At 32.9% G+C, this 18613-nt stretch overlaps 1 protein-coding gene across 1 annotated transcript in view; it reads right to left on the reverse strand.

Annotated features, from left to right (window-relative positions):
- Positions 1 to 7921: 7921 nt before the first annotated feature.
- Positions 7922 to 18613, reverse strand: part of Su(var)3-3 (lysine-specific histone demethylase Su(var)3-3) — a 321623-nt gene continuing 310931 nt past the window's right edge. The window contains exons 12-17 of the mRNA XM_089703152.1: positions 15822 to 15974; positions 12577 to 12689; positions 11296 to 11419; positions 9858 to 10041; positions 8733 to 8860; positions 7922 to 8461 (exon numbers count right to left, since the gene is read on the reverse strand). Coding sequence (XP_089559278.1) covers positions 8307 to 8461; positions 8733 to 8860; positions 9858 to 10041; positions 11296 to 11419; positions 12577 to 12689; positions 15822 to 15974 — 857 coding nt within the window. The 3' untranslated portion in view covers positions 7922 to 8306. The remainder of the gene's footprint in view (positions 8462 to 8732; positions 8861 to 9857; positions 10042 to 11295; positions 11420 to 12576; positions 12690 to 15821; positions 15975 to 18613) is intronic.

Genomic DNA, 18613 nt, shown 5'->3' on the forward strand with positions numbered 1-18613 from the left:
TTAATATAAAAAAATGGTCCGTTCCAGCTTCACACGTCATACTTAAATAGCTTATTGCACACGGGATCACGAACACAATATTAATGAAAGATGATAAATTCGATCCAGTTGTTCCTGTGATTAGCGTGTTCAAACGAACAAACTCTTCTCTATGTATAATTAGTACAAAAAAAAATTTATACAAACAATATCCATCTTCAGAATTTCACTGAATAAATTCCTGTAAACATAAAGCGAACACAAAAAGCAATCTTAAAAACACGTTAAGCATGGTTCACACAGCGCCTCCCCAGGGCATGTCTACTATCCGACGGGATAATACGGGGATTTTTACGGAAACCTTTCCTAAGCCAACACTAAAATGCTTAAAATTTAAATTAAAAATTCGGAAAAAAGACCGCGGTCTGAGCGCATGTAGACTTGTTTTATCCTAATATGAAATCCCGGGATTAGCTTGCCTATCATGTAAGGATTGCCTCTTAATTTTCGTTCTTGAAAATGTACATTTTATTTGAAAGAATAATGTTTTCATGAATTAAGTGGGTAATATTTAACTTTTAAAAATTCATTGTAATTATTACAATGACTAAGTACGAATTACTGTTCTCCATAAACTTTTTAGTTGCTTACCTACTTACTTTATTCATATCTTTATTGATTGTTAATCTGTAAATAGTTTTATTATATCACTTTTAACTGTACTTACTTACTTACTTACTTACTTACTTACTTACTTACTTACTTACTTACTTACTTACTTAATTATATTTTAACATTTATTTTCCATTATTTCAAAGTTTCCATAGAAATTAATTTGTATTTCTTAGATGCCTCTTGTCCAAAGTGATGTTTTAATTCATCCAAAGAAAATAAGACTTGTCAAATGCCTCCAGGAATCACAAGACGTTGATTGAATTAATTTAATTTTGAATTCATTAAACATAATAGAAGATTACATGATTCTCGCTAAATCTATTTTATCCTAAAATTTTGAGTAATCTATTGCGTATAAGTTATGCCAGCCTATTTCAATGAAAATCCATTCTAATAAAATGAAAGTATTATTCCTTAATCACCTTTTCATAACACAACAAGATTGTTTCATGTTTATTTATGAACCACTTTTACATAAAACAAAATGTAGCAATAGAATAAGAAAGGCAGTAAGAAATGTGAGACGCTTACGAAATATTGTTCCGAGACATGACAATATTATGACGGAATATTTCCTGTTGTATCCACAAGCGAATTTATAAAAGTATCACGAATAATTTCACTGAGTTAATAAGGTTTTTATATTTTTATTTTAAACTCAAGACTGAAGAGCATCATTTTACATAATATTTACAAGAATAAACCGTAATGTAAGCATAATAATACTTACACATGTAAAACATAGGAGAGGCAACTGTGCTAATTTAAGACAATTCGGGGACAAGCCTCAATGTATTTTAATTTGTTTTTACGACTCATAAAACACCGACGAAATGAAAATTATATCACGCGACATGAACTGCAATTACAGTAAGTGCAGGGAATTGGGGCAAACGAAATTACCAAATTGCTCTTAATTTAGACGATGCTTTAATTACTCCCAACAATTAAACACTGCGCAAGTTTACTAACGATTAAGTGCTTAATAAATAGTGCCGTATAATATAATGGTGTATCGTATTCCTCAGGTCTTATAGAACTTGTATTTCTTAAAGAAGTCCTTACGGTATTTCTTTGTTTTCTTCTCTCGTAGGTTTTTGAGAAATTTCTCGGAGGGTTCTAGACTTTTCGCTTCGATTACAGGTGTTGGAAACCTGGCTCTATTGAGTAGGCCCTGTAATGCTTGTAGCATGAATGAAATAAGGGACATTGATACTACTATATTGATTGGATCGAAGCCAATGGAATGGTGGTGATAAGTAGGGACTCCGAAATTTGCGGTAGCACTAACGCCGTATCCCGTGGGTGGGTAGACACTCCCAAAACTTCTAGAACTAGTTTCTTCCCTGACTTCGCTTGCTATTGGAGATTCAATTTGATAATCAGACTTTTTACTATGTTCTACAGTATCTTCCATAATTCGACGTTTTAATTTCGATTCGTCACTAAATTCGTTCTTTAGGTTTTTTTCAGACGATGTTTTAATTTCCTCCTTCTGATTCAAGTGTAACTTCTGCAATACTATCTTCGCATTCGATTCAATTGTATTCAGCAAGTTATTTATTTTTATGCTATGTTCTTTCACTCCTTTCGATATCAAATCCTTTAGCTTTTGTATCGGTGATTGAATTTCGTTAGTTACTTCAGATCGAACATTTATTATGAAAAATATCGTTATTATCACAACCGACAGTAGCGTCATTGCTACAACTACGGTTTTTGTTACACAAAATTTGATAAACATTAACGTGTGTTAAATTCGAAAGTCAAATGGCTTGAACTTTCATAGGCTGGCATTTATAAGGAATATTAATTCGAGGTTCGTTGCGCATTATAATAACATGTCTAGATCTCAAGTTCATGGGTGTCATTACCTTGACATTTGTTCTAGCTGATCATAGCCATATCACTATTGTTTGGAGAAAGAATAGGGAAATGTTTCGGTAATTGATTATTAAACAATTTGTGAAATAAGCGCTTTGTTTGAAGTCGAATTGGCTTTCCACTTGTCTTACATTTCCGACATCGATTTGGGAACCATAATGGTACCGACTGGTAAATCATAGTCATCTATTTCTACAAACCCGAAGAGATGTTTTAAGCCTTTATTATACAGGGAATTAATTAATAATTATCCATATCCTTACTTATCCACAAAGGATCCTTATATCAATTTTATAATTATGTTTGTGGGAACATGTTTAAGATACGTTTGCTGTTTAAAATTTATTTTTTAAGCTATTGCATTTTAAATATTAATAGGAAATTCATTCGTGGATCTTTTCCATAATATTATTGAATGTAAATATCGTAATACCTAGGGGTACATAATATTATTATGCACAAAAATTATTTTAATTAATTTCATTGTTTAGTGAGTAGGTATCTCTAACCTACACATATAACATTGCCATTATTTATGTTTATATTATAATCTTAATCGCAAAAAAAGAACATAATAAAAGCATGCAACCGACACTACTAATATAATAATAAATAAACTACTACTACACTACACTACTAAAATAATAATTATTATAATAATATTATTCATGACTGAAATATTTTTGAAAACAGCGCCCTCTTTTGTTAATCGCCTAAATTCGATCAAAACTAACTATAATGTACCTATACTGCCTCAGTAAGATCAACTAAAAACTCTAGATGGCGCAGTTTAAACGTTGCGCAGAAGCACCTTATTAGCGTCATCTAGAGAAAAAAGTTAGAACTAGTTAAAACTTAACAGTGATAGTTCAAGTAATAAACAATAGGTGGCAGTGTACAAATTCAACTCCAGAGTAACAAAAAATATGTTGTGTGGTTTGAAACCACGGTAAAAGTGAAACTGTTCGAACGGTTCCGAACACTGCATTGTGTAGCGCATGTCGCGTGACGGTCGGCTGCCGAGTAGGTCGCGACATGCGCTACACAGACCAAAAAGTTTGAGACGATGTAATAAAAGTTTCACTTTAAAAGTCGTAATTTGTGTTCAAAATCTATTCTTTGTTCGTTTAGGGTTCGATTTGTTTGTAAGGTACCCAGTAAATATACAAAATAAACAATGTCAGTTAAATCTTATTTTATGAATATAATGTAAGCTAGTTAAATAGGTACCTACTCGAGGTTGATTACCCGGTGCTAATAATCAGCATGTAATCAGTAATCACCCCTTGTGCCTTGTAAGGGCCACATAACGCCTTTATACTAAAACTTAATGGATCATGGATGCTGTATAGTCTAGTAACAATTTACAAATTACAATCGATGTAATAATATATACATTGAATGATTGAACATTAATAAATGTATTTGATGCTGTAATATGCCTTTTATTACAAAGTTAATTGAATTGGAATCTGATTGAATAAAAAAATTGTAAGAGTTTTTAAAGCCAAAAGCATCGTATGCACTTTTACTATTTCTATTTTATACAATGGGTAAAGGGTGAAATAAAATAAATAAGTAGGTAACTAGATAATATATTTTCGTATCGCAAACTGTAACGAAGTTTCTATACAACTAATATTTTTTTGCATTACCTTTCAGTAAAAAAATCTCCTCCGTTTCGTTCCAAACGTATGTTTTCTAAAATTATGTAAGTACCTACATTTACTATTTACTTTTAATAAAATAAAAAACTTAACAGTCCAGAAGAATTTACAACTATTAAAAAGATGCGACCTATTTCAGAAAGCTTTTCTATATGTAGGTACTTATCTTAAAACAAAATTAATTTCCTGTAATTATACAGTAATACATGGTAATACAAAACATCAGTATTTATCTACTAAAACATTACTATTCACAAGTTAAACACAATTTCACCCATTTACTTAATCTTTTCATAATTTTCCACGACCCAAAGGAAAATATTCTAAACAGTATATTGACTATTCATAAGAACACGTCCTTGTAATATTTCCCTACCCTTATTAAATCCTTAAGTAAACAGCGTTATCTTGATGCATAATTACAGAAGGGCGGAAGGGACTACAAAGTGGGAAGAGGTAAGTACAAATAGCTGATCCCCGATATTAATTCCCTTTTAGTCGCAACGTAGTCATTTTTACTGACAGAACTAATTGGGAAGTGTCAAGACAGAGGCGGGTGTGGAGTCGCGGTATTCTTGTATCTACAATTAAAAATACAACCGTTTTTGATACATCATCATTCGGCATAGCAACCGGTTTCAGTTTTTGTAATTAAATTTTTTTAATAAAAGTACATCTAGTGAGTGCTCTTCATTTAAAATAAAAAGACGAGTGCCACACGTCTTTTTAAGATAGGTAAAGAATAAAGATATTGCATGTTATGCCTTCAAGCCACTCCTCCGTGCCCGTCGGAGTGGGGAGCGTGAGGTTTTTTCGTTACGGAATTTCTGGATTCGGTTTAATATATCTTGAAAATCAATAAAATTGCTTCGAAAATTTATATATTATATATTTATATATAATTTATATATAATATATAATTTTATATATTTATATATATATATAATTTTATATATTTATAGTAATTATCAATTCATGTATACATGAAAATACTTAGTTCCACGAGCTACTCCAATAATTATTGTTCCATAACAGACAACAATGTGAAAACGTTGAGAATAAAAAATTCTTCATTATGTCCAGTTTATCAGTTGTGTTTATCAATGGGCGTGGTCTAGTAAATTTTTATTGCGTACTAAAATAGATATAATTCGTCGTATTAACAACGGAAAATAGTTTTTATTCTGATTGATTTAAGGTACAATATTCAACTAGAAGGGAGACGTTGTTAAGTTGTTTCAATGTAAGCTATTTTTAAAGCAAACTATGGTGTTATAACGATGTTAGATTTATTAGTAGGTAGGTATTATATTCTTCAACGCAATTAATTCGAAATTAAGATGTCGGAATATTTAAGCCCCTCCTGTTCCAATGATTCTTTGATTAATTGTTTTATAGTTTTAAAACAGTCTTATATTAAAGGTATTTTTTGTAGTATTAAGTTGTTTAGGCAATTAAAGTTGTCTTTTAATTTATTGCTTTATATGTTATCTATAAAAAATAGAAGCATTTGAAATTTTAAACAGGTCTTATAGGTACCTACCGGTAATAGGTATATTATCCTGTACGCAAGAATTTTTTGAAAAACTACAAAAGTTGGTTACAGTCTTTAATTTTAAATGTGTTTCAAAAATCTATGTTTTAAAACATAATGAATATTAATCACTAGATGCCTACTCAAAGAAATGTGCATACTTTTGTCTGAAAAAGTAGCGGTTGAATATTTTAGCAAAAATTTAATTTCTCTACCAGCGCGCGATTACCTACAACCGAATTATTATAAAACTTTTAATAAAAATCATAAATAATCCGATTCGAATTACGTTTTTACTAACTATGATAAGATCAGTAAATGTAATCCACTGCGTTTCAATTTACGGCCAGTAGTTGTTAAAAATAATTTAAAAAGTAATTAAAAAGCGACATAAATCCTTCAGCCGAAGCCAGTGGGTAAAATAATTTATAAAACAAAGCCTATAAAGTTTGTGTTGCAACATTTTTAATTATATTGGTTTGTTAGCTTCAATTAATCTTGTACAGTTACAAGTAAAACCATGGAATATCGTTAGTTATTTTGTTAATTAAAATATAATGTACCTACCTATATAGCTGATTGCTATTATTTTTTAATAGTTGGTTGCTGGTTACTTACACAGAGTGTCCCAGGACTCCCAGGTTCATCCATGTTGAGAAAAAATTAGGTAGTAGCCGAGTCAAGAATCTCTAGACTTTGTGGTTATGTCAATGTAAAAAAAAAATGTTTTGATACTGACGGTGATGATACTGTTTCTTATCAATAACAAAAAATAATTATGACGTATACCGAACCATCATGAATAGAGTTTTTAGGTTCCAGAATTTGACCCATAAAATTAAGTCACTTTATTCAAAGAAAGCAACACTCGCATTTCCTTTTATTTCTTACCCAATCGTCAAACCAGTCTAATTTCTGTCCTCAAAAGAATCAAGTCTGTTTTTATAACATCTTGTACAGGTGAAGATAGGCAGGTGTGTTTGTTTAGCCAGTAATAGTCCAATTAATTTCGTTTATACCGCGTTTTGTAATACTCGGAATTTCTGTTATTGTTTAGAGACGTAATTTATTTTATGACTTCGGAATATATTGCGGGGTGGCTTTTATTGAGCTGTAAAGATATTTGTTTTGGAGAATTTTGAGGTTAATTATGATGTTGGTTGTGTTATCCGTGTGAAGGTATAACAGTGGATGTTTATAGTGTCTAGTAATTTTGTTGTTTTATTTGTAATATACTACAGAGAAAGTAATAGGAAAAGAGTCACAAGTATTTCACATTAATGCTGTCTGAAAATGTATTTAGAGTAGCTTATAAGACTATTTTTTCATTCGATTTTCATTTATAATAAATGGTAGCAGATATTATATTGGTTCTCAAGTAAAACACAAAGTAAATCAAAATCATTTATTTTAATTTCATAGGCACAAGTCACAAATCACAATACTTAAAAGTACATTCTACGCATGAAACGATATTAGGTACATTTTACGCAAAAATTATAACCAAATCACAATCATGAAGAATCACATTAATTTAAACCAATTATTTTACTTAAAACTAAAAAGCTTTTCCTTCTATCGAGATCCTACAATACTAAGATAGGCAAAAAAAAAATTTGATAGACAGGCGACTTAACACTTTCTTAATATACATATACAAATTTAAATCTTATTACGATAAAATTGATACAACTCTAGGACTGACTAACATATAAAAGACAGACTTATAATGAAGAACATTCAAAACAATTTAAAGATTATTTAGTCGTTTACTGACGTCTTAATAATGTTAAAAAATTAACACACAGAAATCAATAAGATATTATAAAAAAAGCAAACTATACTAAAGATCTTAAACTACAGTCTACAATATCAAGGTGGACAGTCTATGAGAATTAATAATAAGAAAATTTCCTAAAGAAAATCAATAAGTTGCTTCAATACAAAAATAAACTTACCTACTTAGCATCCTAAAATATTCTAATAACGGGCTTAATAATTAAGGGCCGATTTTTCAATGCTTGGATAAAACTTATCCGTCCAATAAAGTATTACACGATAATATTAAAATGTCACGTAAACTGTCAAATACGGGCAATTAGAATACGTTTTTAAAATGGTAGTTTTGTACATTATTCGACGAATAAGTTTTATCCAAGCATTGAAAAATCGGCCCTTAAAGAAGAAATTTTTCTAGCCGTGGATCAGAATATAATATTTTCTTACATCAACATTTCTAATATTGTTTACAACTGTTATTAATAACAGTTAGTTAACTAAGTTTTACAATATTACGTACCTACACGACAAAAACAAATATTATGAGATGTTACAATACTTTCAGAAAACGAAATTAGCTTACAACAGAACTTTTCTAACTCAGTAATTCACTACAAAAACTTTCTAACTCTAAACTAATCTACACACTAACTCTAACTAGAGTAGTTTTGAGTTAGTATGTAGTTACACCACTCAAAAGTAAGCTACTCTAACTCAAAGTAATTTACTCCCACATTAAAAATAATCTGCTCTAATTAAACCATCTACTTAGACGGCACCTTTTTACATCAAGAGTGGTTAACATTAGCGGTAGCAGCGGCCACAGTAGCGTTAGTTACTGGAGGCAGAGGTACCAGGAGGTCAGCAAGTCGACCCGCTTCACGCAAACCGGAGAGGAAAGCCCCGTGCACTGTGGCCGGGTAGTTTCGCATTGTATGCTCGCCTGGTAAGAAAAATAATAATTATTAGATGTATTTCTGTTGCTGGAGTGGAAATAAATATTTATGGCTATTTATAGCAAAAATTGAAGTTGAGGTCATTGTGTTAAATATTTTACTAGCTTGTTGTCATTTTATTTTACTCTTTTGGTTTTAATTTTAAGGGTCAATTGAGTATACATCATACATGCACCGGTAACCAATTATGTACATTACATATAAAAAATCAAATTTTTTATCGATTCAATTGAGTTATGTTGATATAAAGAAACTTACCAGCAAAGAAAAGCCTGTTTTCACCCGACGCATCGGGAACAGGAGCCGCCAGCAAATCGTAGTCCGCACCTGACGAACCAACAGCTACGAAACTATACGAGCCTCTTGCGAATGGATCTGCGCGCCATCTATATAAAAAAAAACATTAATGATTAAATAATTAGGTACATACATAAATTTGCTTTAAGGAGAAAAATCTAAGCAAACTGTGTGAATCACAGCTTCACCTAAAAACAAAAGGTCAACGCGCTCTTTACATTGATATTCAAAAACAGCATTCGAAGGTAGCTAATAAAACTATCCGTTCAAACAATGGCAATACAAATAGGCTTAAAATTCAATTCCCAGAAAAGCGGGTCACAAGTCACGGCAATGAATTAAACACGTAAACTTTGAAACAATAGTAAGTCAACCGGAGTAGGTACCAGGAGAGTAGCAAACGAGAGGAGCTCCGTTCCAGATCCAAATGTAAATGCTTAGAAAGTCAAATGTCTCTCGGAATCCGCTCCTAGACACATAAAGTATGGGTCGAGCGAGGCGATTACCACACAATTGCGTAGACGCAAATGTACATCGCTCCACTTTATGTTGCTCGCACAATGCGCCTGAATTGCGATCCGCATACGAAAACATACATCAAGCTATTCTTGCGAGCGTCATACATTATGGAGGGCTTCCAACGTGTCTCTTAATAGAAATATATTGCGTACGATATATGCACGGTCCGTACTTAACAATAATGTGAAAACGATAAATATTTCATATCAATATATTCATGTTAATGGCTTCAATTATTCAACGTATATTTCCAAAAGTGAAGGAGATAAATTAATAAAGGTAATTTTATGAAACGCATCTATATATAAATCGTTCAACGTAGATCTTTTATCCGCATCTTCTAGTAATCGTTATAATATTATGTATATTTCTGACGATACACCTAATTCTAATAGAACAAAAATAACCTCATTTTAAATTTCATTGTAAAATTGTAAATCACAAATATAAAAAAAAATGTATAATGAAAAAAACGTGACCATATAATATATAAAGGCTAGGTATATTTTATTTTCCATATCAACCCGATTGAAACCAGAAAACGCGGGTAATAAACACATAACTTACCTTGTAACCACGCACTCCTTAGGCTGCGGCACCGCCGCGTGACCGAAGATGCTCTTGAGCACGGCGATGCATCTGCCCACTATGACGTCATCAGTCACGTTTTCCATCACGGCAGCCGCTTCACCGGCCACCAGGGCTAATAGCACTGGAGCACTGTATAGGTTCCAGAAGAGGAACAGTTCACCTACAGGAAAAAATGCTTTTATAATAATATTTTCTTATTGCAGGATTACATCGTGATGACGAAAATCCGACCTAACCATAACCATTGAAATAAAGTCAGAATGTACCTATATTCTAAATCTTCGAAGAACCTGCATTGGGAACAAATAAAGGCCGATAACGTTGGTGACATTAAACTACACCATCAAATAAAAATCGATGGACAATAGGCATATTATCTTGCAACTAACTAGTTTATAGGTGATTAGGCTAACCAAAAGTAATGGGAAAGTATCAGTTCGGTAGGACTTAAAAGTACAAGCAAACATTGTTCGTTATTTTTTTCATATAAAGCAGAACATATCAGACCATCAGATTCCATTCACAGGCGTTCATTGTGCGAGTTAAAATCTTAGCACCCAATTAACTTCTGGATTCCGTCAAGCGGCCTCACCAAGCGTCTCTGTATTTCCCACATAATTCTGTCACGCTATCAAAATCAGATAGGTAACGCTCACGCCCGAAAACACTGAATCAAAGTGAAAAAATCCATCGCACTACACATTGTTCCGGCATTCCCAACACCTTAATGAAGTTAGCCGAGTACACAACGAACCAAGAAGGTGTACTAAAGCATAACGTAAAAAATGTCTTGTCTCGGCCCGTTCCCGTGATTTATCGCTTAGGGCTCCCCTCAGGGTTGCTCACTGGCGTTAAATTATTCAGCTTTTAATTCGTTATCGCGTTGGCCACCGCTGTTTCTACGTTTTACACTATTTACACCGGGAAATAATTTACGAGTGCCATCCTTGGGGAGCCGAGATGTGCCGGTTAATTTGTGGCTTTTTGGGTGTAGTTTAATATTGATATATATTTTGCGTGCGCCCGCCTCTTAAATAATATCGCACGGGGAATTATTAACAAGCCTCCACTTTTATCATTCAATTTGTAGGTTTATTTTTAACCGTTTAAATGTTATTCTCAAGTGGCATGGATTTTACAAAATATATTTTTTGCAAGCACTTTTTATTTTAGTCAATAGATTTGATCAATGAGTTAACTGACCTCAGTTTTGGCGTTTAAACAGGAAAATATAAGGAACTTTTTGATTAGAATTAGTTTGAATGAACTTCATCTAAATCAGTGAATTGTTTTAGACGTTAAGGACATACAGAGACAGCTCCTTCCTCATTGAAGGGATTTGACCTAGAGCATACTTACCTTACCTATACCAACATACACAATAGAAAAATAAACAAAGGAATATATTACTCACCTCGACTAGCAGTCGTAGTACCAACATGACCGAACAGATTCGCGCTCGGGTCCCAGAAAGTGCGCTCGAAGCACAACACAACTTTGTTCAAGTTCCCGTAGCCGAGTCGCTTTATGGCCGCCACCTGATGATTAATTAAGTGACGTTTTAATTAAAGTCACAACACTATTGTATAGTTACATACAAGTCGAATTGAAGCTTGCTAAGATGTGTTCCTAAATATTGCTGAAATTGTTCTTATAAACTTAGAGACGCGTTAGGCCGTTTAAATTTTACTAAGACTCATTGTATCACATTTCATCTCTTATTTAATGTGATTATAATTTATTATTCAAATATATCGATTAATAATGCCAACACAAGATTTTGAAACAAAAGTTCAAATAGATTTGACCTTTTAAGTATGTACTAAATACAATTTTTCTTCAGCTAGTGGCTAAGTACACGTGGCGTATGGATTAAAAGTTGGCATGAGTAGACTTTAAGTTATTATCGGACATAATCCACAGTCCACAACACAAAATTTCAAGCAAATCGGATCAAGAGTTATTTCGTAGAGAAACGAATAAATATGAAGAGATTATAAAATATATTATGTATAAATTAAAATACCACAGGATATATGTATTAACTACCTAGAAAGAAAATCGTGTTAGTTACTCAAGAATAGCTCAACAGATTTCAAACAATTTATTAAGGAAACTTAGAAATAACTATCTATTAATTATTAGAGTAGCTATTATAATATTACAGTAAACACCAATAACGTATGAAAAGGATAGACATGCATCACGCTGGTATAAGTTGGGAAATTACCTCTTATAGCCATTCCGTGTACAACGTAACACAGTACCATCTATACTAATATTATAAAGCTGAAGAGTTTGTTTGTTTGAACGCGCTAATCTCAGGAACTACTTGTCCAATTTGAAAAATTATTTCGGTGTTAGATAGCCCATGTATCGAGGAAGGCTATAGGCCATCATAGGCATATCATCACGCTAAGACCAACAGGATCGGAGCAATGCGGGTGAAACCGCGGAGCACATCTAGTTATTTAATATTTACGGTCTTACTTATAAAATGTTACCCATTCACTATTCAATGGATTAGATATTGCAATAACCTGTCTTGTTTTTATGATTGACGTTTCATGTGAGCAAGAGCAGGACACAGCTATGGTAGAAAATGGTTGAAATTTATCCATTGTTTAACTTTTTATTAGTAAGGCCGTAAGTTTATAGCGTCACAATTTCACAAACTATCAACCAACGGACAAACCTTCCAATCAGGCAGCGGTGGGTCGAACTGCACAAAGTTCTGCTGATTCTGACCATTGTTCGCTACGGCTATCTTCAACACGCCCAGTGGTAGAGTGCATAGCACCACGTCACCTGGAATAAAATATTTATTTGAATTATCAAAAAATTAATGTTCATTAATTGATAATGTAGATGAAATAAAAAATGTTTTCATTTTTCATGATTTCATTTTCATTCTCATTTTCATTTTCATTTTCGCTTGCCCTATCTAATAACAATAATAATACAAATAATGGCGTTGTTATGGAATCAAAAATTAAAAAAAAAAACCTTATTTATTTGGTCCAAAAGCAGTCTTGAGTGCTGCCAAAGTAGTCATATAATAGATCCAAAAGCTGTCTTGAGTGCCTTGCTGCCAACGTATATATAACACGTTTTTAATGAAGTGTACTGTACGTATAAAGGTGATATACTTAATACTCATAGGTACTGTTTAAGAAAGCATTCATTTCAAATAATAGTCTTTTTATATTTAAACAAGTTCAATTTAAACTTTATATAAAATTGCACTCATTTTAAAGTATTATGTATTGTATAAATTCAAAACGATTTTAATTGGATTCGAGTGTTTGTGACACCCGTTGAATAGTTGAAATGTCTGAGTTAAATGAAAAATGTATTAAGTTTTATTTTATGGAAGTTTAATCCAAACGAACCGTGAATAATTAAATATTTTAAAATAATGAAAGAGAGAACAGAAATTGCGTGCATTTTGTACCGTTCTAACTAATAGGACTGTAAGGAAAACTTAGTAAAACACAAACTACAAACACACTATAATGATCATGCACATTATAATTATTTTTTTTAACAAATAAATTAAATAATATGATCAGAAAATAGAAATAGACAACATAATATGTAAAAATAAAAAATAAGCATAATTATAAACGCGTGTCGTGCTAAAGGTACCCAGCATTTACATAGTGTAGTAACTACACAATCATGAGTAGGTAGCGGTCATAGTTTTCAGTAGCCTTTTTACCTACAGAAAATTAAAAAGAAAAACACTATTTGTAAAACCTTTAGACCCTACAGGTATTTATAAAAAAATTTCCGGTCAATATTCATTACAGAAATAGACTATCAAACATCGAGATATATGTATGTACGTAGTACATATATCTCGATATATGTACGTACGTAGTACATATATCTCGATGCTATCAAGGCAGCACGCCTTCGAAAACGTTCTTAAAAACCAAGTTATTTGCGATACGTATTGCACGCCCATCAAACGCCATCCATCATCTATATCTATCGAATAACATTCTGGAACATTCCAGAAGGATTCCACCGAACTAACAAAGCCGAGGCCAGAGGCCTACACAGTACACACGCTAAATAAAGCGCTCTCCACTTTAATTGCGGAGGTTTTTCCTTTGTGACAGTTCAAGTGAACGAACACGGTTTATGTTTCTGCTAGTTCACTTTAATGGAGTGAAAAATAGACGTCTTCAATGTTTCGGTTTTGCGAGAATACTTCTTTGTACTGTATGAATGCGTTTGTGAAAAAACTGTTTGTGTTATACGTTGAACTTTTTGCAAACGCTTTGAAATGGTCACCTTTTAAACCAACCGATTAGTTAGATAAGCCGATTGAAAGGCTTTAAATGTGTCTCATACAATTGTGTTTTATTTTGTGTTATATTTAAAAGAATAATCATGTCTACTGTAAATACATTTTGGAAAAAATTTAATTCCCAGCAAATAAAAAGTGATTGAATAAACTTTAGTAGCGTAATTTAAAAATTATCTCTATCTGTATCTCTTTTAATATAAACTTAAGTTAAAATATAGTTGAATTGACATTGTAGGTATATTGAAACATAGGCCATATTAACTAGACTAACTTTTCAAGAGTTCGTCACTCTGTTTTCAGAGCAGTTTCAAATTCCCTTTTGTCTTATTCCAGTTTGTAAAGTAACCGGAACGTATTTTTTCGGCTCATCAAAGTAAAATTAGCGATTTTGACTTGCAAATCAGCCGCGATAAAGAAAATTACTAGGCGCCCGTTCGCGTTGTAAATTCTTATAACGTCCCTTAATATGACCGCCGATGCCTTGTTTCAACAATGTTTCCTCCATTTTTATTTTATGATTTAATTACGCACTCATTGTTTGTGAGATGGAAAACTTACTTTGGTTACAAAATATGTTTTGTTTATTTTTGTCGACAGTAAGTAGAGATATGTGTCTTTAGTTATATGTTATTGAGATTTATTCGGAATAGTCTAACTACGTATTCGCATAATAATTTTAGTAAGAGTATTGTATTTCTCATTATTACTTAATAGTGTTTATTCGACAAAACAATTATCCCCAGTTATATTTCAGACTACTTTACCGCTTACATCAAAGTCTTCACAGTTTATCAATAATAAAACATGAACCTTTATTTGCACGAAGATACTTTCACAACAAGAGCCTAATAACCGTCAATCCACCGAACTTCGTTCATTTAAAACTAAGCCGATACGGTAGCTAAGCCGAGCCTACGGATTTACCACACGTTTTAATCTTAACATAATCACCGTATTATTACCACAATATATGAAGTATCCGATAAATAATCGTTTCCGATCGTTTCTGAATAAAAAATCGTGTAAATTATATCGGAATCAATGGACAGTTTATAGATTACGTTCATATGTTAGTGTCGACGCTGCATAATTTAGTTTTAAGAGGCATGAGGCGGCGATTCGTATAAAGTTTTAACGATACGAGCATTTCTCATTGGCATTACTTCAGAATGATTAATCAGAAACAAGTATCGAGTACAATAATCTCGACTATTAGGGAGATGTAAAATTATGTGTAGTGTATAAAAGTGTTAATGAGATTTATCTCGTGTGTTGACGATTTTAAAATTAAAGTTATTTGAGTATTAATAATGTTTAGGAATATGTTTTAAATTAAATTTCTTATTGATTTAATAGCGAATAATGCCTTTCTCTTAGGAGTTGTCTTTCTATTCAGCGAAAAAATTGAGATTACTGAAATTTTTATAAAACAGCTAGCCGTTTCATTAAATGGCTGGATATAAAGCAGGTCGATAACTAAATAGCAGAGTTTAAAAAAATACTACACTTTGAATAATTAAATTGCTAATTATGCAAGTTGGCTCGGAACATACTATATATCAATATAATTATTCTTTTAGAACCAAAAAGTACATAGTACAGGATTAAAAGTACATACTAACCTTTAAACGTTTGCGTCTGTCCAGGTGCTCTCGGATTGACCGCCTTCACGGTGACCCCTGGACCGGCGTACGATATCTCCGAGACGGAGGTGCCCAGCCTGATGTCCAGCCCGTCAGCCAACGCCACGGGCACGCACGAGTATCCATTGCGAACTGCGGAAGAAAATAATCGTTGAATAAGGAGTTATGATAGCTGTTAGGGTGCTCTAGTGAGTGTAAAACTTTGGTGAACTTTAGGTTATATTCGTATGCATAAGGTGGGAATAACTTTACAATTAAATTGTTTTATGTTAGAAGAAAGGTTTTATTATATTACAGGCAAAAAAATTAACTCATGTGTTTCAATAATTGTGATCGTGAATAATGTTATTTAAAATCTCTAGCATACTCTTCTGTAAATCTTGTGCTACAAATCATAATTTCAATAGAATTTCGTACTTTATCTTACAATATTATCTGTTACTTTTTATTAACGATAAACGCATTCTAGCGCGAGGCGGCCCCAATCCACCTCACACTGCACACCAGAATTATATTTCCAATTATGGGACAATAAAGTTGGTGCGGCCACAATTATGTCAAACGGCCATTGACCCCGCTCCCCGACCCAGTTCCCGTGATGGATTTAAATTCAATTACGATGTACGAATGCGATGTTGAGGAGATATACACGTACGGATTATACTGAATGGTCCAAAAATCGATCAGTCAATTGATACTTATAGCGTGTAATGAATTAGCTGTTTGCGACATCGTTGGTGGTGTTTAGTTGTTTACTCATAGGTTGAAGTTACAATGTTCGGCCAACAGATGCCGCTAGGTGTATTCACTCGCATATTAACTCGCGCTATAGAAATACTTTTAATATTTCATAAGTATTTTTCTGGTTATATGAAATATAGTTTGGTTTTTTACAAGTGTGTGAGTGTTTTAATTCAGTGATCCCCTAGTGATTCAACATTGGTGCCGAAACCCCGGAATTGGACTTTGGACTGGTAAATTGTGGACTTAGAATAATTTGCAGTGATAAAAGACTTAGAAAATTTACGAACATTTCTTCAAACACTTAGAATATTTTCTGGACTTAGTAAATTTTGCAGTGATCCGATACTTAGAAAATTTTGCAATAATTTCATGGACACTTAGAAAAATTTCGATGTCTGTGCTTGGGACTTAGAATTTTTCATCGAGTTTATGTCAAGGACTTAGAATTTTTTCGTCGAGTATATTTTGAACTTAGAAGATTTCTTATACTTTGCTTGTCACATAGAAGATTGCATTTTGGACAAATATGGAAGCACATATGTCAATTCAATATGACCTTTTTGAGAAATTGAAGAAGGCGGAACTGAACTTCCGGAAGTCACCAAAGGAAAGAATTAAACCATCATATATTGAGACTCGTTTAGAGAATTTGGAAGACTTATGGAGAGAATTTAAAGCTGGTCATCGGAAGATTATTGCTTCAATATCTGCTGCGGAAAAGCCTAAGACTAAGTATTTCTCGGATGATTTATATGAAGAATTTGAGGAATTCTACACAACGTTTAAATGTGTCTTGAAGGATGCCTGTGCAATTGTACCTAAAAGCAATAATAATATTCCTAGTGTAACTAAAGAAGAAGTGAAACTTCCCACCATACAGCTACAAACATTCAGTGGAAAGTATGAAGATTGGCAAGCGTTTCATGACATGCACATTTCTATTGTTCAGAATAATGCATCTTTGAGCAATGTTGAAAAATTTCATTATTTGAAATCCAGTTTAACCGGAGAAGCTGCAACTTATTTGAATAATTATGCTACAACGGATCAAAATTATTTGGAAGCCTGGAAACAATTGGTGAAACGTTATGACAATAAGAAATATAATGTTAATACTGTTATGAAAAGGCTTTTTTCACAAAAGAAGATAACGCATGAGATTTCAACTGGATTGAAGAGTTTAATTGATACTACGTCATCTTGTTTAACGTCACTGTACAACATGAAAATTAAAACTGATAATTGGGATACATTTATCGTCTATTTTGTTGTTACTCGGTTGGATGCGGAAACTCACAGATTATGGGAGAATCATGACAGTCAATTGAATCCAGAGGAATTGGCTACTTGGTCACAACTTTTATCCTTCTTGGAGACAAGGTTTAGAACTTTGGAAAAGTTTGAAGCTGTAAAGCATACACCAAAGTCTCAGCAGACTACTCCCGTTGTTAAACATAAATCTTTTCATAGTTCCATTCAACATAAGGAATCTGTTGACAACATTTGTGCATTGTGTGAAGGGCCACATTTTATATACAGCTGTAAAAGCTTTCTTCAGCAGCCAGTGAATGCCCGTCAAAGCACAGTAGAAAACAAAAGATTATGTTTCAATTGCCTCTCATCTACTCACACTGTTAAGAAATGCCGCCATTCAACCTGTTGTAAAAAATGTGGAAGGCGACATCATTCGCTGCTTCATCGCGAAAGGGATAATGCGCAAGAGATTCTTACGCATAATCAGCACTCACAGAACCAGGACAAATCATCCCCATCAAACTCATCAACTGAGACTAAGATTTCAGCCCATTTTTCGAAAGTGAACCCCGTTCCATTGTCAACTGACATTCATGTGTCAGCCCATACCACTAGAGATAGTCATCATGATGTGGTTCTCGCCACAGCTGTAATCAAAGCGTATTCTAGAAATGGTGTTAAACATATAGTGAGAGCGTTGCTTGATCAAGGCTCACAAGCATCGTTCATTTCTGAGAAAACTGTACAATTACTTGGACTTCCACGCATTCCCA

Source organism: Colias philodice, chromosome 14 (genome assembly GCF_061535455.1).
Source record: "Colias philodice isolate Cphi_HAF_F1 chromosome 14, ilColPhil1 Martin Lab GWU primary, whole genome shotgun sequence".
Lineage (NCBI taxonomy): Eukaryota > Metazoa > Arthropoda > Insecta > Lepidoptera > Pieridae > Colias > Colias philodice.